At 41.9% G+C, this 23,623-nt stretch overlaps 1 protein-coding gene across 1 annotated transcript in view; it reads left to right on the forward strand.

Moving 5' to 3' along the window:
* The window catches only part of LOC140694287 (uncharacterized), a 145,803-nt gene that overhangs the window by 121,357 nt on the left and 823 nt on the right, over nucleotides 1–23,623 (forward strand). The window contains exon 10 of the mRNA XM_072957599.1: nucleotides 93–226. Coding sequence (XP_072813700.1) covers nucleotides 93–226 — 134 coding nt within the window. The remainder of the gene's footprint in view (nucleotides 1–92; nucleotides 227–23,623) is intronic.

Below are 23,623 nucleotides of genomic sequence, written 5' to 3' on the forward strand. Positions count from 1 at the left end.
AGTTTATCTTATTTACGCCTCTCTTTAAAAGTAACAAAGAAACAAGACAGAAAAAGCAGAGGATTACTTCTGTTCTTCCTCTCGGCTTGCAGGTGCCCTCACCTCCAGTGGCATCCATCCAGACACCAGCACTGACACTGGCCGTGCTCAGAAATGCCTCAGCCCTGAAGACACAACTGACAAATGGAAGGGAGCCGCGTCCTGTTACAGCGGGTGCTCTCACTTTGTGGGTCCTTATGTAACTGCGTGGTGTTATTCAGGATCGCCCTTTCTACACTGTGTGACGGTGCTGCGGTGTCTCCTAGTTATTTGTTTCTGTAACTACTCATGTATTTTTTCCAATGTGTGGTACTAGACATCTAAAAATGCATTTTTCAGATGAAAAATAACGTGTATTTAATATAAAAGTCTGAAAAAAGAGTCAAAAGGGTCTATCCTGGTCCCAGTACTCAAAGATAATAATTAACACTTTAACATCTATTTTCTGTTCTTTTCATCAGTGTGTATCAGCTCTGTCATAAAAACCAGCGAGCACTGTGTGCCTGTTTACTGTGTGGACACCTCCATTTTCCATTCGGCTTATTACACATTTTTCTACAATATTCTATCTCCCCTGGCATGATTTTTAATGACCAGTATAGCATTCTGTCTTGTGGAGGCATCGTCCATTTTACTTTGGACTTAAATAAACTTTTAAACTCCAAGTATACTTAACTGGAATACTGAAAAGAGATCTGTTGTGGTACCGAAAGTCCCCTACTTCCCTTCCCCTTTTTTCCTGAGAGTAAAAGCTGCTGACAATGTGGAGTATATATTTCATGACCTTTATGCCTTTGTCATATATATATACACACATACATACACGTATATGAGAAATCTATGTATATGTGTGTGTATATATGCTTTATTGAAAAATAAGGCCATACTATATGTTTTCTGTAGCTCGGTTTATTCACTAATGTATATATCATAAACCTCCTCCCACTCCAGACTCACCCGGTCCTTTCAGATAGAGTAAAGGGGTCTCCTGATGTGCAGGTTTGGTCTCTTGTGTAACGACACCTTTCGTGGGAGAGTACTGTGGACAAGGCCTTGGACCACGCCGAAACGCTGCAACTTTAGTGCCCACAGCTCTCCGTGATTTACCGCATCATTGTCTTGATGGTGAACACTTAAGTTTTCTCCATTTTCCACTGTCAGAAAGGGTGTTTGACTGGCATCCTTCTTGTACAAACATTCCTGTGATCTTGTATGAGTATTCCTTTAGCTAAGGTTTCTGGAAATTTAGTCCTTGGATGTGACAACTTCATACATCACAGGATGCTTTCAAGTGAATCTAGAAATTCATTCTCCTGTGGGGAATGAAAAGATGTAGAATAAATTATGTAACCAATTCTCTATCGCTGGATATGATTTCACTTCAGCATTTCTTCCCACCATTGTAAACAGTGCTGTGCAAATGTCCTGATGAGTACATCTTTTTGAACTGATTTTTTCTAAATGTAACGATTCCTAAAAGTGGAGTTCAGCCTGTGTGCACACACGTTTTTCAGAGTTTACATATCCATTGACATGTCATCCTCCAAAAGATCGCTCACAGTTTGTTGTCTCAAAGATGGACACTAGCTATAATATCTTTTAAACATATTTGCCAATATGACGAGCAAAATGATTTTCATTATTTTAGTTTGCACTTGATGACCAGTGAGGTTTTGAGCATTTTTCACTCATTAGCCATCTGACTTTTAAAAAGTGAATGATCCCTTTTGTCCTTTGCAAACATTTAAGTGGGGGAGCTTCTTGCTGCTTTGTGACAGCTCAATGTGTATTATGAACATTAACCCCTTGTCTCCATCAACATGTATCAGAGAGCTTTTACTTGTCATTTCTTGCCTTTCATTTTGTTCAGTAGGTTCATTATTGTTGTGGCCCAAAATAATCTTAAGATAGTAAATGTCTTATTTTTGGGTTTTATTCTTAGAAATGCTTTCTTATAATGGTATAAATTTCTTCTGTAGGTTTTTTTAATCTCTAAGATGGAGATGATAATGGTACTTGTTACAGTGAGGAGAAGCTGAATTGATATGAGCAAAGAGTTGTATTTGCTCTTATTAGTACTTTCTAATATTTACATCATTTTCTGTAATTTTTCTTGTGGTCATTTTGACGGGAATAGAATTTGTTTTTTCCAGGTATTCTCTGATTGTAACAAGACAATTATTAAATTCATACTTTGCTTTTTAATTTGAAATCCCACCTGTAAAAAATACTTATGTATACTAGAGTCTCTTTTTGAGCTCATGATTTATTTCTGTCAATCTTACTTTCTTACTCTAGCACTATATCTTACATATTGTAAAAATTTATTTAATATATTACAGTGCGAATTTTTTGATTCTTTTTTCGATCCCTAAATTTCTTGGCTTGTATTATGACTTTATTATTCCTGAAGAATTCTAATATAATTTTTTCAAGTTAAAAAAAAACAGATAAGTGTTGTCATGGGATTTTTTAGTAATTTTGAATTATCTTTAGGAGAACGTACATCTTTAAAACTGCTTTCCTCCATACAAAAGGTTGATGTCTCTACTTTCACACTTCTTACTTTACCCCTCAGTACAGTCCTGTACTTTCTCCATGTACAACATGGGCATTATTTTTGAGTTTATTCCAGATTATTGTTGATATTTTTGTTAATTTTTTAAGTGAGAAATTTTTGCTATTATGTTTTTTAACTGTTAAAACTGACACCTAGGAAGGCAGATTCGGTTTGTAAATACTCACTTTGTAACTTCTCATTTAAAATTGTAAGTATTAAGTACTTGTTACAGAATCCTTTCTTTTCTGTTTTTAAAAATTTGTTTCCAAGATTCTCAAAATGGTCATAGCTAAGTAGTATAGGTGGGGAGACAGATGGAGAGAGGTAGTGTGGCTCATGTACAAACTGTGAGCACTTTCATGGCTGCCTTTATGCTGGAAAAGCTGATAAACAGTCCAGCTTAAACCAGGGTGGCTTTGTATGCACTTGAAATCCAGCTTTCCTGCCTGTATGGTGAAGCCTGGTAGGCGTGGCAGGTAGATGATCAAGGTCGAATGGAGGTTATTGGCTGCACAGAGCACTGTGTCTGAGAATTGGAGACCATCGCCATGGGAAATGCTTGGTGCCAGGAACAATGCAGAGGAGCTGGGGAACCTTGTGTTAAGGATTTTCCAGCCCTGGGAGTGGGAATATCAGACTCTGCATTCAGATCTGAGTTTGAATTCATCCTCTTTAGTTTACTTGTCCTCTGACTTTTGTCAAGCTATATACCGTCTTTCACTTCCTGTTTTCTTGTCTCTCAAATTAGGAGAATTACATCCTGCTGCTAGAGTGTTTGATCAGGTTAAATAATTTGTGTCTATAAGATGTCACATACAGTCACAAGCTCAGTGAGAAATGGGCTGTCGCCTGTTCTTCTGCAGCTCAGTGCTTGACAAGACATGGGGGAAAGCCAGTCCCTAATTTGTGTGTGATGCAAGTAGGAACAAAATTAATGTCTTGCCTTTCCCTAGCAGTATTCTTACAGCTTTGCTTCATTTACTTCTTTCCTCCTTTCCTTTCCCCTTTCCCATCCTCCACCAAAAGAGCCTCTCAGAAAAATAGATTCAAATTACTTTAAAGGTTGGCTCATCCTCATGAAATGATAGTATCATAAAAAAACTGTGCAAATCCCAGAATATATTTTATATGATTTACACACACACATGTGCGTGCAAACACACACACACACAAAATCAGTCTACCTCCCACTTGCAGAGGGAGAAGGTCCACTTTTTCTGAGTTTTCATTCACAGAGAGTGAGAACAATGTCTCTTACACAGACTTTCACCAGGCTTCGTGCATGGTGTTTTTAATTGAATTTCTGTTTGTGGCCATAGATATAGTCTCCTAATAGAAGAGAGAAAGTGGAGACATAGACATTCCGCTGAGATATTGGTGTCATCATATTTTAGTTGTAAAGGACTTAAGACAGCATAGAGTCGCAACATTTTATGGGTGAGAATCCATGATGTTGTAACTTAGACAAGAACCTGGGTCTTCTGCCATCTCGTCCACGCGGGTGAAGAGGCAACTGGGCAGGGGATAGTAGGGATCCTTCCTGCTTCACTTCCATGTTCTTGCTAGTTTTCATTTCAGCTGCCTTTAGTTTATGTTCATGAGGCCACTCATGGGAAGGTCACTCTGTCCTGATAGATTGAGTTTCTTATCAGCGAAAAGCTCTGGACCCACTCATATTTCCCAGAGTTTTCTGCTGACCTGCTGACACTTTATATAATTGAGACCTAAGAAACTACTGAATATAAAATCCTTATTGTTATTGTTTGCCCTCGAGTTCCATAGGAATGGGGTGCTGTCTCAGGCTGTCTAAAGCCAGATCTGAACAAAGATAGGGTGATGGGCTGTGCTGCTGGACCTACACAGTCGAAGGGGATTTCCACCTTAGCTTTAGAATCAGGCAGATTAGTTCAAATCTTGCCTTTACCAATTATTATCTTTGTGTCTTGGGGGAGAAACTGTAGTTTTTTGTGTCCAAATTTGTTTATCTGTAAATAAGTTCAGTATTTATTTTAAGGTTTCTGTTTTAGAATTGAATGAGCTAATTCATTCATTTATACCTAAAATAGCGATCGCATGGTTCTATGCTGGTGCCTTGGTAGTTGATTACTAAGGGAATCGGCAGTGAGAATGGGGGTGGGGGACCCCTGGATAATAGAGCTTATATTCCAGGATATGCTTGTAAAAGACTGGATGTGTAGTAGATTTTTAGTAAATATCTACTCCTTTCCTAATCTGCATTGATTGTTTATATATCTTTATACAAATATATTAACAATTTTTATTGCAATTTAAATATTTTTGTAGTATTTACATTATGTAGCTATAAAAATACATGAAATAAAATGATTTGACTTTTATTTTCTTTTCAATAAGCAAAACAAAATAAAATAGAAAAGAAAAAAGTCTTGAGGGAGTAGAAATAATTTTATTTCTGTGGAATCAATTCCGTATAATAGGTCTTTGTCATGTTGTTAAACAGCATATAAAATTGATAGGTTGTGACATACTGGAAATGAGGAAACAGTGGAGACATACTACCTCTAATGCAGTCATTTTGTTACCAAGTCCAAACTCGTTCTGCTTGCTGCATGACAGGCCAATAAATGGGGAGATGAGATGTTGGAGTAAGGAATAGTGACTTCATTTGAAAATCTGGCAGACCCAGAAAATGGCATATTGATATCCAGTAGAACTCTCTTCCCCAAAGCAGAATTCAGTCTCCTTTTATACTAAAAAGCGGCGGGGATGTGGTTGGTTGTTGCAAACTTCTCGCTGTACGAAATGTTTGTCCTTGGAATCCTTTGTTCCTGCAGCTGTCCATGGTGGGTCAAATTAAGGTGCCCCCATAAAACCTCCAAATAAAAGAAAGGTTATTATCTATTTTGCAACTTGCCATCTGTACATAAGTGTAGAAGAGCTAATATCCTTAAAGATCAGAGCCCGGAGAATAGGCTGTCCTGGATATTTCAGGCTAAAGGCAACTTTTATTTACAAAAGGTGCAGAGATAGCAAGTCGGAGCCTAGAAAACAAGGTACAGGTTTAAAGCCAAACGAACACATCTAACATGGAGTCAAATTTGTTCTTTTCTTTTACAATTTCTTTTTCTAACTCATAAATAATTTTAGTAAGAAACATGAGGAATTTTTTTTATTTTTGCTTCTTAATAACGGATTACAACTACACTTTAGTGAGCAGGGATGATGTGCGTGCCTTGGGGTCACAGCAAACTCTTGTTGGGGGTGGTCGACCCTGTAACATACCTGATGTCCCGTGAGTGTTGGTGAGGGTCCCCCTAACCAGGGGCTCTCTTCAGGAACCACCATATGGGCATTGACCTCTGGAGACCTCTTTTTCAGCTGCAGGAAATTTTTTCAGATTTTGTGATGGAAAAATCTCTCCAGCTGCAGATAATCAGGGAATAAAGGAAGAGGAAAAGGGCTTGAAGTAGAGTAGAAGAGAAGGACAGAATATCAGGGAACGTGTGGGCTTGGCAGCGGGGCCTCGGGAGAGAGAGGAGCAGAGGTGTGGAGGGTCCCGGCTACGGAACTAGCTCCTGCACCTTTCCCCGCACCCAAGCCACACAGCTTTTAATTGGGCCCAGGACTCCCTCCTGTCTGGATGTCACCCTGGGCAGAACTTTGAGAATCAAAGCTAAGGGGTGGTCGACACTCACCTAGGGGGTCACTGAGGACTTTGCTCAAGTCCACATTGACTTTTCCAGTCATGTGCCTTCACCTGTTCTTTATCTCAGGATCTGAGAAGCAGGAGCAAGGAACTCATGGAGAGATCCAGGAAGATATCTGACTGTGTTAAGAGATGACAGTCACAGTGACACGTGGAGCGAAGACACTTGCAGTAAAGTAAAATAACTTCACAACTATTGCATCAGAGCTGCAAGTGTGAGAGAGCCTAAGCCTGTCTCAGAGTGCAGGGGACAAGAGAAAAGGAATGTTAAAATTACCACTGACATTTGAAATTTTGTTAAAAAGAATGCTACTGTTAATTGTATCACTTGAATGTATGCAGGTGTTTTTCTATGAGCATTCATAGGTTCACAAAACCCCACCAGCCACTCTTGCTCCCATCTGGTGTGGGCTTTCTCAAGCACAGTGCCCTTCCTGCTTGGGTGGGCCACGCTGCTGGTCCTCGCCTGGGGCCGGACTGCTACAGGACACTGAGTCCCTGAGGCACGACCTGGGATACATGACAGGAACATCTCTGCTCTTGGCTGAGGGCCTCCGTTTCCCCTGCAGTGTAAGAATGCCGGTGACTCAGTTAGAAGCATGCATCCAAGCCATCCTTCCGTGTCATCACCATCTAGAAGCAGTGCCTGAATATTCTGAATTTCTGCAGAATGTTGTTTACAATCACCTTGAACAAGTGAGTGTGTGTCCTCTTTCAAGTGGAGGAATTACTGCCGTTTTCCTGGAACTTACTCACCAGTAGTCCATCTGATTTTTCTGTGCTAGGATTCAGTATAACCTGCTAATAACTCTGCAGTCAGATCTTGAAACCCTGATGAAGAGGATTATTTATTTTCTTTCCTTATATGATAGTATTTTACTTTCAAAATTCTGAGTTTTCTGTTCTTGGAGGAATTTTTTTGGGGTTTGGAGAAACAACTTTGCTCTTACCATCTTTGTGACCTGTTGCTATATGCGTCTCACCTGTCTTCTGTCACTTGTGAGGCGGTTCCATTTGTGACCCTGTCCGGGTTATTCATGTTATAAAACATAAAATCTGTAAAAGTACAGAACCCTTTTACTCCGAAGACATTCCACAAATACTCCTTTAATCTGGGTGTGGTTTTAACAAGACACAAACATTAGAACATATACTTGCAGGTTGCCAGTGCAAAATCCCCAAATGAATAGTCTAGCTCAACATCTAAAATCTTTCTTATCTACCTTGGATATGTATGGATAAGTGAAGCAGTTTGCTAAGAACCCAAGACCAGGTTTAGGATACAGGCTGATGTAGCTCAGCGGGTCCTCCCAAGCTGATGCTCTGCCAGAGAGTGGGGTTGAGGGGAGAGGGCGTGCCCTGCCCTCCATGAGCTGACAGTTTCATGGCAAACACCTTCACAAGGTGAAGAAATTGGAGTTTCTTCTATGAACAGTGGGTCTGAAAAGAGTCCAAAAAGCATGGGAGTGACACAATCCCATTTGTCTCAAGTAGGGGAGAGTGGCTGTGGGGCCACTTGGGAGACTCGTGAGTCCAGGTGGGCAGTGTTGGTGGCTTCCACTTGAGCGGTAGGATAGTGGGTAAAAGCGAACAGATTGAAGGCATGTTTAGATGGTAAAAAGAAAGATTTAAAGCTGTCTGTGAAGGTAGGATGGAGTAAGGCCCAGGTTTCTGGGTGGATTAATGAGTTAAATGATGGTCCTGCTGTGTTCTGAGGAGGGAAAGCTGCAGAGGGATTTCTGGGGGAAAACTGATGAGTTCAGCTGTGGGTAAAGTGAAAGGTTGTTAGATGTGTGGTCTGGGATCTCAGGTGAGAGCCAGTAGTGAGTAGGGAGAGGGGAGAGAGACTTTCAAATATTTTTATCTTGTGAACATACATATAAGGATGAGTAATGACACACTTAACCCCTCTATATTCTGTATTTAAAACCCAGTAACATTTTGCTATATTGGTTGCAGGGGTTCTTAATTTTTTAATACAAATAAAATAAATAGAAACAAAATAGTGGAGTTAATGAATATCTTAGAGTTGATGTGTGTCCTTGTATGTATTTTGATTTCTCATCATTATAAACATAATCTACAAAAAGTTAACTTGCTTAGAATAAGAGTTAAACACAGGGACATGACACACTCTGTTGGGGGTTGAAGGTGATATCTTTGGCAAATTATATAGCCTCTCTTTGCCTTAGTTGCATCGTCTGTGACTGCCCCAGGGCCCCTCATCACAGCTGATTTCCTAGACTAGAAGTTGGGAGGGAGGCTGCTGAAGGGAGTAAGAGGTGGCAACTGCTAGGAACAAAGAAGACAAAGACAAAAACAGATTAAAGCCGAGAAACTGAGTCCTAATACCCTCAAAGGAAAAATAATCCCGCAGTGTTTTGAGCCACTTATCGTAAGGGAAACAAAATCACGTGGATCCAAATCTCTTGAGCATATGTATATTGTGGGTGGGAGGGTATCATCAGAAAAGGGTTGAGAAGAGGCTTTTTGGTTTCCCTTAACGTTTTCAGTAAGAATGGGGTGCAGAAGGAAAAACCACCCGCTACACAGTAGAAGGTGTTGTTTTGTGCGAAACTGACCAAAGTTTGGAAACCAGTCATCAGTGGTGCTGGGAAATGAAGAGGCTTCTGGATTGGGTGGGGCACTTGCTGTGACTTCCAGGTGACCTGCTGGCTGGGGTCTGTGAGGCGGGCAGTAGGTTTGCAGTGTGACCTGGGCATAATCCCTGGCTCTGAGGCTGCTGGTCTGACTAGCAGACCTGGGCAGATGCAGTCCTATTGGGGCATCTCGCGATGTGGCCTGGGACACCTGCCATGCTGAGGGCGAGAGGAGGGATCCCCTAAGGGGGTGTCCCTGTGAAGAGTAGAAACGTCCTCCTGCAGGGGAGGAAGAGCCTCTGAGCAGCGGGCCGGATGCACAGGCAAGAGCAGCCTGAGCACGGAGATTTCGGGGACCTGGAAGTCATAAAGTGGCCCGAACAGCCTTGTTCCTGAGAAACTGGAGGGAAAAGATGCTGCAAATGCAGGCTAATTTCAGACCCTGTGGTGGGTCATGAGTGATAGGAAAGAACTGGTCAGGCAGGCACGAAAGAACCCTTTGGTTGTCCCAGTTGGGGCGTCACACCAGAGGGAGGAGCAGAGTTATAGACTTTGTCACTTTTTATCTGTGTGACTTTGAACAAAAACACCCCACTTCTCTATATATATATCTTCATCTGTAAAGTGACAGAGTGACAACTCGTGTCATCAGAAGGCTTAGTTTAGCTCTGATCCTCATTGTCCAGTCCTGTCAGTGCTGCCCTGCAAGGTTCTGCAGTGGGTGCTCTTACCCTGAGATGGGAGGGCGTAGAAGGGCATTGTAGCACCCGAGGGCAGGAAGGGGTTGCTTTAAAAGCAGACATGTAGCCTCCTGCAGCTGCAGACCTACAGGCAGTTTGGTTTATGGTCGTGGAGAGGACTTTGGAGGTCTTAGCATCGTCTTAAGACTTGTTTTCCCTTGGGGACCTGATTTGCCTTTGCAGATTAATGTTGAAGATTTGGGCTTCTGGCAAAGCTGTTTTCAGAGATGGGTATATATGTAACATATATTATAAAATGAAAGGTTTTATTTAATATTTGGGACTTTGTAGCTGTAGGGAACAGCTCTGTTGGCCTGGTTTCCACGGAGGACACTAGCGGTCGGCAGAGCGTGCGGGAGGGCAGGCAGCCTGCAGTGCTGCTGCGGGGGTTCTCCCCAGCAGGACGCTCTGCTGAGTTGACTCTTCTCTGAGTTTGGTTGCCAGAGGAGCAGACAGCAAAGTAATGAGTTCTGGTGGGATTGTATAATGACAGGAAGAAAGAGGGAGCCGTAGTTCTTAGGGACTACTACACTCTTTTGGTTCCTGATCCAGTGTGTCCCATTACACAATTGATGAGTTGTGTCTATTCTGGGACTTGATTGAAATAAACGTGCAGCCTGAATATTAAGAGTTATGTTTTATTTGTCAGAAGGACTCGAGCCAGGATGACCGCCTCTCAGAACACTCTGAGGGACTGCTCGCAAGAGTAGGGGAGAAGCTAGGATTATATAGGAGCTTTACAACAAAGACCAGGTAGTCAGAACAATAAAACATTGCTTGTTATCTAAAGAAAGCCAGGTATCTCAAGTTCATGAATTTAATGCTTTTCAATATATGGGAGGAAGCCAACATTTGGGCTGACTGAATATATACTTTAGACAAGCACCTAGCTATCTAGGGCCAGTAATCTGTCCTTTCTTATTCTGAGTCTGCTCAGAGGGCACCGTTGTGAATGGCTGCAGGCCTGTCTTCACTGGGGGGTGGCGGCAGCCGCTGATGACTTGTTTTCAGCATTCTTTGTTTAGTGACATGGTTGCAATATTTTCATTCAATTTGTAGTGTTTTCATTCACAGAAAATTATGGTATTACCCTGATTATGGATAATCTGGAAGCTTGGAATGGAACCGAGATGGAATTACTGCAGGTAACTTCTACTTTAATAAGCCATGTGTAAACATGAACACGGAGGAAGCATACAAAAGGATTCGGTGGTGAATGGGAAGGGTTTCTGCACGTTACAGGAGAAGGCAAGGCAGAATTCTTCTTCTTTGTGGGCAGGTATGTGAGTCCAACTTTCCTTTCTGAAGTGCTTTCTGAGAACTGTTTATGGTAATGAACCAACATTGACAAACGGTGACACACATTGCATTTAAGAGCTGGCTGGCTTCAACTTGGGTATTGGACAGGTGGAATTCATAGGCAGTGGTCAGGTGGATGGGACAGAGATGGAGCCCAGGCCTGGGCCCATATTCAGGTTGAAATCGCCATTTACTCACCATAGCGCCTTGGACTTGAATGTAACCTCTCTTAAACTGATGGTGAGTCTGTGAAATGGGCATGATAATATTCGTTACTTCCTGGGCTTGTTGTAAGTTCTGAAGATTATTATAGCACACATGAAGCACTTAACACACTGACACTTAGCAGTGTACACTTTGTTCGACCACCACGCTTGGTGTGTGTCAGAGCCTTAAAGGCAGCATGTGTCTGTTTAGGATGCACTGGTAGCCCCTTGGCTACTTTGTGAATTTGGTGATTTCCTTTAATACTTGTAACTCTGTGTGCCATGGGCAGTTATTTTTATGGACAGATGAGGAATCTCAGGGTAAAAAAGACTGTGTAATTTGCCCAAAGTCAGACCATAATTTTGTGTGCAGGGGCCTCGGTTCAGCATGGGCTCCTGGGCCTTCTGCTCTCTCCGTTCAGCACCAGAGCCAGATGTGGGCTCGGCTGTTTCCCAGCCCAGAATATCCGGCAGGCCACAAGACACACCTGGTCCTGTGCTGCTTGAGCAAAATCTCCGGAGGAGAGGCAGTTACAAAAGGGATAAACATAAAAACAGACGACAGCAAATTGTGATCAGCTCTGAGAAGGAAAGGAACACGTCTGGCCGTGCAGAGCTGGGAGCTTTCCCGTCGGGGCTGCTCTGGGGGCGCTCATCTCAGCTAAACAAGCTGTGCTGCTGCACCAAGGCAGGAAGGCAGGGCGCGTGTGGCCAGGTAGACAGGGCCTCGTTGATCGTACTCATTCCCTATTAAGTGGCAGGTGTCACAGGCACTTAACTAATAAACAGATGTTGGCCAGAATCATCACGCATTTTGCTTGGTAGTTTTATTGGCGCCAACTTTGAGAGGAGGTCATTGAAGCTGGGGAGTTTGCTGCATGCCCGTGATTACCATGGAAATACCCCCACTGGTCTTTCAACCTAGACTGGTGTGGCTGTCATGTCCCAGCCCTGTGAATGGCATCGTGCAGCTTCTCCCAAGTGGCCCAAATGACTGACATTGATATGCTTAATTCGTAGGAAATGGTATGTGGCAATAAGAGAAAAAGGTAGTAAGAAATTGGAAAACTAGAAAATAACCAATTCTTCCCCTGCTGGGGGACCGTACCCTGTGTCTCTCACCCCACTCACTGCCTGTCACCTCCTCCCTGCTGACTCCGTGTTCAGAAGCCACTCTGAGCCTTTGAAGAACATTTTGCCTCATGACACTGTTGACTAGGACCTGCGACCTCTCTGTCCCTGGTTAACTCTCTCTTCAAAGCCATTTAAATTTCTTGCAGGCTCCTCCACTCAAATGTAAGAATAGCCCCTTTAAACTTCTTGATGCAGCTCCTTAATGAAGATCTTGGGAAGGAAACCTAGCCAAAACCTGGGAGGTATTCACAGAGTGAATGTAACCTGAGCATTTTTTGACGTTCAGAATCAGAGCGGTGGGAGACACAGGAAGGCCTTTTTAAGTTAGAAAGTGGAAAGAGAAAGGACTCAGGATATTTGAGACTGAAACATCTCGGTCCCAGCCAGCAAGGCACCTGCGTTCAGGATGGTGTGTGGGGAGTGCAGAGTTCTCAAAAAGAAAGAAGTGGTGGGATGGCAGGGAGGACATTTAGGTACTTAACTGGGGAAGGAAAAAGTTGGCTGAACAATTCATGGTTGAACAAGAGGATTGTGACATGATGTGCTTGTATTTTGGAGAGAAGGGTTTTGTGGAGCCAGGCCTAAGGAGAAATCTCTCTGACTGGGGAGTCAGCACAACAAAAAAACACAGAGAACCAGGCAGACCCCATGGCCCCTGATGGGGGAGAGGCTGCCCACCAATTGGAGACCTGGAGGCTGCTTCTGTCCCTTAGCTGGGGCCTCAGACCTCACTTCACATCCCAGTCCTGTTGATACAAGAAAAAATATGTGGGGCATGAGAAGGGCTGTGTCCCAGGCTTCCGTTGAGCCCCTGGGATGTGCCCCACCAGATTTTGTTCCTTGGCTTCATGCAGTAAAGAATTCAAGAACAAGCCAGTGTTGAGTAAAGGTAGATTTATTCAGAGAGATACATTGACAGGCATGAGAAACGTCACGAAGTATGGGGGTTTGATGCTCAGATTAAAAGTAGGCACACACTCCACAGAAATAGTGTGGGCCTTCTCCGAAGAGGTAGAGAGAGGGGTTCCTGGGAGGTGGCTCTGTGTTGCTCCTTTTCTTGGGCTTCGTGGTTTCATATGCTAATAAGTAGAAGGACCAGCCTTAGGGCAAGGGGCTGGGATTCTAGGGAGTTGGCCATTTTCCACCCTTTGACCTTTTGTGGCTAGCCTTGTGACTGCCATGGTGCCTGGGGCCGTGTTATTCACCATGTTACTATTACAATGGGTGTATAATGAAGCTCAAGACCTACTAGAAGTTAAATCTCTTCATCCTGAGCCTCAAGACCTATTGGGGGTTGAATTCTTCACCATTTTGATGTTAATTGCTGTGGTCTTTCTTGAATGGCTTGCTCTGCCCCCTTCCATCCTGTCTCACTGTGATGACACAGAGAGAGCAAAGGCCGGGCCCTGCGTGTGTTCCTGCATTTAACAGCGGGAGATGTGGGGTGGGCTGAGGATGACTCTGAGTGGTGAGAAATATGTTTCAGATTTTCCCACATGAGACATGGACCTGCCAGCAGCCATCGCAGATTTATCTCACGGGCATTATCGCTTGTGTTGTTACGGAAACAACAGGCCAGCCAAGAAATAAGCAGCACTCAGAGGGTGGGAGTACTGAGATTTATTATGCCAGCGGGCTCAGAGGGGCTTCTGTTCCCAAGCCCTGAGCAAATCCAAGACGTGCACATGAGGTTTTATAGGGTTAATTACAAGTATGGGGCTTTTAGCCAATAAGGCTCAAACAACAAAAAGCAAGGAATCAGTACACTGAAGCTTATCAATTTGGAACAGATCACGTTACTGACAATTGTTGACCTTGGATTTACGAGTTAGCTTGTTAGCCCAGTAAGCTGACACTGAACTTCAGATTTGCGAGTTAGCCCAGCAAAACTTAGATCAGTAAACCGACACTTATCACACTTAGATTTGTGACTTAGCTTGTTAGCCCAGCTGGGGTTTTTGTTCACAGTGTCACTCATCTTTTCTATTTTCCCTTTATTTTTAAAGTATTTAATCCAAATTTAATATCAGGATTTTTTTGGAAAGAAATTTCTCTTTTTCTTTTCTTTGGGGCTCTTTTGAGGGGTAGGTAATTAGGTATATTTATCTGTTAGTGGAGGCCCTGGGGCTTGAACACAGGACCCTGTGCACACTAAGCACACGCTCTACCACCTGCCCCATCATCTTTTTCTTTTTGCTTTAGCTGCCAAGAATCTTACAGCTGAATTTCTAGTCGGCCTTTAACACTTGCCCTGACTTCATGGAATCCATTTTTATGAGTTTACCTCCCCCTGGTTTCATTTAAGTATTGAATCTCCATTTTCTCTTCACTCTCAGTTTTGCCTTTTTGTTGTTATGGTTGTTAAGCTGTGTTTAAAAATTGTTTAATTTCTCTTTTAGCAGGAGGCTGAAGTAAATAAATATGTAAACAAACATCACACTTAAATGCTTTTATATATTCTAAGCTGTTTAGTAGTTAATTAAAAACCAAATTGAATATTAAAGGGATAATATTTTTAAATTATTTTTTAATTTTTTATAAAGACATAGCTGATTTAAAATATATGTTTCAGGTGTACAATAGATGCTCCATTTATAGTTACTGTAAAACATTGTCTGTATTCCCTGTGTTGTAAGATACATCCCTCTAGAGTGTTTACATTACATGTTGCAGTTTGTATAAGAAATTTGGGTAACGCAGAGTCTGGGACGTGGCTGTGGCTGACCCAGGTTCACGCAAACCCTGCCTGTCAAAGCTCAGGCCTTCACTCCTGTCTGCAGGGGAGCGAGTGGAGGCAGCTCTCATCAGCGCTGGCACCACACTCTGAGTGGCAGTGACAGCAGTGACTGTGTGTGGACGTGAAAATTGTTGTTCCAAGAGTTTTACATGCTTTTCTGCATTTAATAATTAAAGCCCTCCTGTGAGGAAGGGTTTTAAGTTTTTAATGAATAATACATTTTATTTTGATATTGATAGACTTCAAAACTCCGGAAAATTTACAGGAGTAGTACAATAAATGCTTAGATACAGTTCACCTTAAAGGGCACTATTTGCCCTTTTGTGACGGGCTTATTTTAGCATAAATTTTCAAAGTTCATTCATATTGTAGCCTGAATCAGTACATTATTCTTTTTGTTTGATAATATCCTTTTCCTTTTTTTTCGTTTTTGGTCTATTTAAAAATATTTTCATTGAAGTCTAGTCAGTTTATAGTGTTGCGTCAGTTTCTTGTGTACAGCACAAAACTTCAGTTAAATAGGAACATACCTGCATTCATTTTCATATTCTTTTTAAACATGTTACTATAAGTTATTAAATATATTCTCCTGTGCTATACAGTATATACTTGCTGTTTATTGTATACATACTCAGCATCTGCAAATCTTGAACTCCCAATTTATTCATTCCACACCTTCTCCCCTCTGGTAACCATAGTTTGGTTTCTATGTCTCTGTGTCTGTTTCTGTTCTGTAGATAAGTTTATCTTTTTGTTCCTTTGTTTTTGTTTTTTTTTTTGTTTTAGATTCCACATGTGAGCGATCTCATATGGTATTTTTCTTTCTCTTTCTGGCTTATTTCACTTAGAATGTCATTCTCCTGGTCCATTCATATTGCTGCAAATGGCATTATTTTATTGCTGAATAGTAGTCTATTGGACATATATACTACAACCTCTTTATCCAGTCGTCTGTCAGTGGACATTTAGGTTGTTTCCATGTCTTGATATTGTAAATAATGCTGCTGTGAACATTGGGGTGAAAGTGTCTTTTTGAATTACGTTTCCTTACGGATATATGCCCTGGAATGGGATTGCTGTGTCATCTGGGCCCCCAAGGTTTTGTCTTTTGAGGAACCTCTATACAGTTTTCCACAATGGCTCCACCAAACTGCATTCCCACCACAGTGTAGGAGTGTTCCCAATTCTCCACAGCCTCTCCAGCATTTAGTGTCTATGAACTTCTGAATGATGGCTATTCTGACTGGTGAAAGGTGATACTTGTTTGCAGTTTTGATTTGCATTTCTCTGATAATGATATTGAGCATTTTTTCATGTGCCTATTGGCCATTTGTATGTCTTCATTGGAGAAATGTTTCTTTAGGTCTTCTGCCCATTTTTGGATTGAATTGTTTGTTTTTCTTTTTTATCATGTGTAAAAGCTGTTTACATATTCTGGGAATTAAGCCCTTGTCACTTTCATTTAATGCAACTATTTTCTCCCACTCCATAGGTTGTCTTTTTGCTTTAATTTTTGTTTTCTTTTCTGTGCAAAAGCTTGTAAGTTTAATTAGAACCCACTTGTATATTTTTGCTTGTATTTCTATTGCTTGAGTAGACTGCTCTTGGAAAATATTGTTGAGATATATGTCAGATGTTTTGCCTATGTCTTCTTCTAAGAGGTTTATAGTGTCTTGTCTACAATTTTAAGTCTTTAAGCCATTTTGAATTCATTTTTTTGTATGTTGTGAGGGGGTAGTCTAACTTCATTGATTTACATGCAGCTGTGCAGTTTTCCCTGCACCATTTGCTGAAGAGGCTGTCTTTGCTCAATTGTATGTTCTCACCTCCTTTGTCAAAGATTCAATTACCAAAAGTTTGTGGGACTATTCTTGGTAATTTTGTTTATCCATTCATTGATGGATGGATATTTTTAGTGACTTTTAGCTACTCTGAATGATACTGCTATGAATATTGATGTGCAAGTTTTTGTGAGAATACATTTCCATTCTGTTGGCTGTACAGTTGGCCCACCATATCTGTAGTTTCCACTTCATGGATCCAGATGGCTGATTGCAAAGGGACTTGATCATCCTTGGATTATGGTATCCAGGGTGGGGGGTTCCTGAAACCAACCCCCCGAGGACACTGAAGGATGACTCTACATGTAGGAGTGGAATTGCTCAGCCACATAACTCTAACCTTTTGAGGAAACATCGGGCTCTTCCAAAGAAGCTGCACCATTGCCCCTTTCCAACGGCTGCATATTGAGGGTATCCATTTCTCTGCCTCCAGACTGACACTTGTTATTGTCCATGTTTTGATTATAACCATCCTAGTGAGTTTAAAATGAGATATCATTTTGATTTTGATTTCGCTAGTGATGCTGACCATCTTTTCAGATGCTTATTGGCCAATTGTGTATCTATTTAAATCCTTGGCAAATTAAAAAATTGGGTCGATTTTCTTTGTATTGTTCAGTTGTAAGCATTTGTTTTATATCCTGGATACTAGTCTCTTATTAGATATATGCTTTGCAAGATTTTTCTCCTATTCTGCAGATTGTCATTTCACTTTAATTTTTTTAAACATTAAAACAATTTCTTTATAGGGGAGGTAATTAGATTTATTCATTTTGTTTTTCTTCCTTAGCACGCACTCTATCATTTGAGCTACCCCTTTCCCCTTTCATTTCACACTCTTGATATTGTCCTTTGTAACAAATGATTTTAATTTGATGAAGTCCATTTTATCTATTTTGTTTTATCACTTGTGCTCTTGGTATTGTATCTAGGAAGCCATAGCCTATCCTATGACCACAAAGATTCATACTATGTCTTCTTTTAGAAAGTTCATATATTTAGTTTTTACGTTTCTGTCTGTGATCCATTTTGAATTAATATTTGTTATATAAAATACAGGGTCCAGATTCCAGATTCATTCTTTTGCCTTCAGATACCCAGGTGTCTCTGCTCCATTTGTTGGATAGACTATACCTTCAATGGAGTGTTGTTGGCACATTTCTGGAAAACTGACTGTAAATGTAAGTTTCCCCCCAGGATTTTTTATTGTGTCTCATAGATTTCTACATCCAAACTTATGACAGAAGCATAATGACTTGAGTGCTATAGATTTGCTGTAACCTTTGAGTGAGTCCTCCAAATTTGCTCTTCTTTTTCAAGATTGTTTTGGCTGACCTGGGTCCCTTGCTTTCAATATGAATTTTGGAATCAGTTTTTCAATTTTTGCAAAGAAGTCAGCTGGAATTTTGATAGGGATTCCATTAAATATGTAGATTACTTTGGGAAGTCTTAACATTTTTAACAATATTTTCTACCATTGCATGATCATGGGATGCCTTCCATATATGAAGATATTTTAAATTTTTTTTGGTGATACTTCAAAATATTCAATGTACAAATCTTGTAAACTTTTGTTAAATGTATCTCTCATTTTATTTTTTATGCAGTTGTAAATGGAACGGCTTAGCTTCATAAGGGTGGGACTATATATATCAATTTATTTATTTCTAGGATTCCTACATAGCAAATACACTAGGTTTATATTTGCTACATTGATCTATCCACAATTCTTCCCACCCCCGTGTCATAAGAAACCAAGACCCAGCTTAAGCCATCTGAACACCTATGTGGAAGTGAGAAATGAGACCTTTGGGTGGGGTTTGTGTAGATGATACTGAGATCTTATTCAGGATGGCTTCATCTTAATTTCTTTTAAACAATCCTTTCAGAGTATATAGTCAGATACATTAGGAATATGCTGTTTTGATGTGCGGAGGAGCTAAGACTATAATTTTCAAGTAATTTCTAGTGAGAGTGTTGTACTTGAAACATAATTTGCATCAATCTTTGAAGATTTATGTTTCAGGAGCTTTGAGTAAATAATACCTGTCTTTATTCAATAACTACAACTAAATGCTCAAGCAACATGTAAGAGTTTGAGCAAACTGCTCCCGCCCCGTAGTGCTGGTTGGTTGCAGCTGTAACTGGAGTCAGCGTTTACCTCGCCCAGTACACTTGTGCTGATCTGCTCAAAACAGTTCGTCCAACAGTTTGTCGGTAGTCTTTTAGACAAAGCCATAAAGCATTGATTTAAGGTTGCTGGAATGTAATCTATTCTTATTAATATTAAGTAAGCACATATTGAGTACTTACTGTATGTTGGGAATTGTCCCTCAGCCTCACATGAATATTACTTCTAATAAAACCTCTCATATTTCCCTGTTATTTGCACGTTACAGATAAGGAGACTGAGGATTAGGTCTTCTCTCTTTTGGGGGGAGCTCATTATCAATGATGGGAAGTTGTAAGGAAAAAGATATTGATTCATCCAGAGAAAATATTTTTCTGAGATTCAGTATTGAAGAAGGTAACCACTGAAGAGGGTGATCATTGTTTGAGTGAGACGAGCCCCGGGTTGTACGGAGTCAGCATCCCTGTCCTGGACGCTGCACGTGTAGAGCTGCGTGGTGGGTGAGGCGGCGCGGCCGCGCAGGGAAAGCGGATGCCGGGCCGTTGGGCTGTGCTCAGGCCCGGTGGGGCTTTCTCCTAAGAGCAGTGGACCGTCATTGACAGATTTTAAGTAGGCTAGTGCGATGCTCTCGTAGATCACTTTTGTCTTGTAGAATGCTTAGAAACATTTAGAAGGCTCGGCAGGAGGTGATGTGATGAGTCAGAGTAGGGTGGCTGCGAGGTGTAGCAGTGTTCAATTTTCAAGTGATTTTCAGTCCCAGGTTTGTGGCTCAGTAGCCGTGTCACTTTGGATGACACACCCAAGGAAGTGAAACAATTTATCTAATCAATAGAAGCAGTGATGTACCGAACTCCCAGGACTGCTGTGTAGATCCAGTGAGATAACGTGTGCACAGTGTGGAGCATGGTCCCCAGCACAGAGTCAGTGCTGAGGGAGTGCCAGTGAGTACCTGGTAGGACAGGTGTGGGTGGTGGATCTCGTTGACTGAGGAAATTTGTCCCTGAAGGAGGGGTCTTGTCACATCTGTGAGTGATTGGCCTGAGCTGGGAGAGGCAGGGAGACCTTGCCCCCGACCAAGGGCCCTGGGCAGGATGGATATGGGAGGAACACCATGAAGTTAGCTCTTTGCAGGTGGAGTTGGAGGTGCCCTTGAGACATCTAAGTGCAGTGTCACAATCACAGAAGTGGTCTGGTCCCGGGCTGTGCATTTTCCTGCTGAGATATTGATCTCTGAACGCGAAGACATACTTTACAGGACAAGTGAATAGTAGTATCATCTCTCATCAAAGCTCACATCTCTTTATTCATCACTCACTTTGCTAATTGGGTACTTACAGAACACACTTCACTGTCCTCCCCTGGGCTCAGGCTCCACAGAAAAGAGCTGGTGAGTCTCCCTCTTTTCCAGAAGAAGACACACTTAGCTGGTAGACTTCTATACCTCGCCAGACTTAGAATTTTAGGTTGTTGATTTAATTCTATTTTCTGTTGGTCATCTCCTGACAGGAGAGACGTTTTACCTCATGGTCAGGTTTCAATTAGCTGTTACTGAGAATTGCTGGTCTGATCCATAGTGTATTTATTCTATTAACTTTGTAGAGTACTTATCATTTTTCTGTCTTTGCTCTTTAATTTTGTTTGCCCCTTCAATTTTCTATCTTATTTGGGACCTTATTTTATTTTTTAATTAAAAAATGTCTATTAGCAGTTAACAAAACAAAAGCAAAGAAAAAATGCACATGATAGCTAAATTTAGAAAATATCTTGTGTGTTTTCTGTCTCAGCAATGGAGGGTTCTAGAAACTCGTGAAAAGCTTCATTACATAAGTTCCTTTAAATTCTGATTAAGAAATAATACCTTCCTTCCTCATCTTTCAAGCTGCACAGCTAATTGTCAAGAAAGTGAGGGGAAATTCTCAGAAGCCAAGACAAACCAGAAAGCAGGGATTCTGGGAGATACGTGAGCCTTAGAAGCCCTGGGGTGCCGGTTGGCTCCTGAACTGAGTTTCAGTTGCCCTGGCAGGAGGGCAGGAGGTGAGCCTGTGGCCTCTCACACTGGGAGTTGGATGGCTGTTCTTATATAAGGCCAAGCACATCCTGAGAATCCTGCTTTATAAAAGGTTGAATTAGAAAGAAAAGAATAAAAGCATTCCTCAAGGCAAGGAAGTAAGGAAAGTAAAATTTTTTGGAAGCGGGAAAAAATAACATATCCAAAGTAAGGATTTAGTTTAAAGCTGTTCTGGCATGAGAGGGACCACAAACCCATGGCAGAAAATCACAGCTCCTCCCGGAAAGAGAAGGTGTGTTTTGAATGAATCAGTGGACAGCCATTCTGAAAAAGGCCTCCAGAGTCTTCTGGATCAAGATACTGGACTCAAACACCTCCCTTCCATGGTCTCATTTAAATAACCAGAAAGGTTTTAAAGGAAAGAAGCCATAATCATAGTTCTATTTATTGACATTACTTTATGCTAGGAATTCAAAGGTGACTATGGAGTTGTCTCCTCTTTTATGGACCTTACTTTCTATTTGACATAGTTGGGGAACTTGGTGGAGGGTGGTGTTAGTATGTTGCAATTAACCAGGAGAGGAGTTTAAGAAAGCAGTGAAGGGTTGGTGACATTTTTCGCTGAGGACAGTCCTGTTCAGTTGGCTTGTAATTACAGGCTCGTTGAGTTGTCACTGGAGGAAATTAATCTTAAGGGATTTGGACTTAACTCAGGCCTCTTCAGAATGGACAAGTGAACCTGGAGAAAGACAGTCAAATCTGTGCAGACATTGAAGTTCACTTCAACATGTGGTATCCATGAGCCAAAGATAGGACTAGTAGGCAGCACTTCTTGAGGACAGAGGAGTGGTTTTTAAGGTTCTTCAAGAATGAATCCCAAGGTACCGGGATGGCCAGTTGTCAAACTGTGACTTTGCTCTTTGGACGGTGTATCCACCAAGGGTATTGGCCGTTTATAAGTTTCCATTTCTCCTTAATACATGTCAGGTTATGAGGACGTGGGCATAAACGTTTCACACCTTGTCAAGGTGACTTTGGGTACCTGCCTAGAATCATGGGCACAGTTGCGGCTGCGTCATACATCTTGCCGCACATCCCGCTCCCCGGCTCCGTGATCACGGCAGAGTGGTTCCTTATTGAGCTGTCCATCTCCTCTGTGACATCGTAACCAAACAAAAGATTGGAGAGTATTAGCTTGGCTTTTTTCTTTTCTAACATTCCCTTCAAATTATGATGACTGATAGTGGACCCAGTTACGTTTGCAGATGATTTACAAGTAGGGCTGTCAGTACAAACCTTGTAATCCCCGCTGTGTGATCTAGAGAAGAAAGTTACACTCTTTCCAAATTGTTTTGATGCACTTATGTGGGAAAATGATGTATGTTTGAATATGTATTTCCTCTCTTAATCATCATGGCTAGAGATGAATATTTGTAGACATGGAATGAGTACTCTGTATTTGAACTGTATGGTCCCCTAAATTCTCCCCAGCTTTTTAAAGTCATCACTGGGGTGCTACCTCCAGAGTGCTGCAAAGCATCCAACACTGCCTGCTCTTCGGACACTGTAAGTTTCCAAGTTGGAGAAGGCTGCTGGCTGGTGAGGCATTCTCTCGCACATCTCTGGTTGGGTGATGTGAGCTGAGAACACAAGAATTGGCAGACAGTAACTAACCACGATCACGTCCATTTCTGGAACACTCATGGAGGATTTTACACCTATGCTAGTGGAATACGTTATTTCATTTAGTTTTCCCAAAAATCATAATTAGATTTTATCACCTGTATTAAAAAGGAAACTGTCAAAGCGAGTGACGTGCAGACTTTGGACTGGAACACGGGTCTTTCTGATCCCTGTCTCTGTTCCCTCCCCGGCCTATCCTTGCAAATGACCAGGAGACTCTTCCTCAGTCTTGAGTTTCCCTCTGATGTTACCGCTCTCTTTGTTTCTAAGAGAGGAAAACAAGTCTAAACTTACTTTCCAGTTGGAAATGGAATGGAGAGTTAACGTTGGAAGCTGGGAGAATCTGTCCTGTGATGAAGTGGTCTCCGAGCCACTTCCACTGGGATGTCACATCACTGTCTGGGCCCCTTGCTCAGCCTGTGCACAGGTGACAGCGCAGTTGTGCCGAGCAGTCCTCCCGGACAGGGCAGTGGGTTGGAAATGAGTTTGGGGATTTGGTTTCATTACACAAGTTCCTGAGGGCCTTGACCTGGCACTTCGAGTGGGAGCATTCCCTGTCCCACAGACTGTGCTCTGGGCCCGTGCAGACCTGACGTGGCCTCAGCCTGAGTCTCAGGGCCCGTGGTGATGAGGAGCATTTTAGCCCAGGGTCTGCCGGAGGCTCTGAGACTACTGGGCTGTGGGACTTTGTCCAGGATGATAATAATTCCTCCCCGAGTTTCAGATTTCCTTGCCTGTGAGCCGGGGTAGTAGTTGTTTCTGAGATGATTGTAATGATTCAGTAACGGGCGCAGCGTGTGCTGACAGGTAGCTGGGTGCTTTAGGAGCAGAAGTCGCAGTCACTCTGTCAGCCTCTCCCTGTGCGCTCTGTGCTTTGAGAAGTTGTGTGTTTGGTGAAAGTCCCGCCCAGACCCTAGGGTCTAGATGAACTGTTGTTCCTTTACTTTCCCTTCCTTTTCC

Source organism: Vicugna pacos, unplaced genomic scaffold (assembly GCF_048564905.1).
Source record: "Vicugna pacos unplaced genomic scaffold, VicPac4 scaffold_21, whole genome shotgun sequence".
Lineage (NCBI taxonomy): Eukaryota > Metazoa > Chordata > Mammalia > Artiodactyla > Camelidae > Vicugna > Vicugna pacos.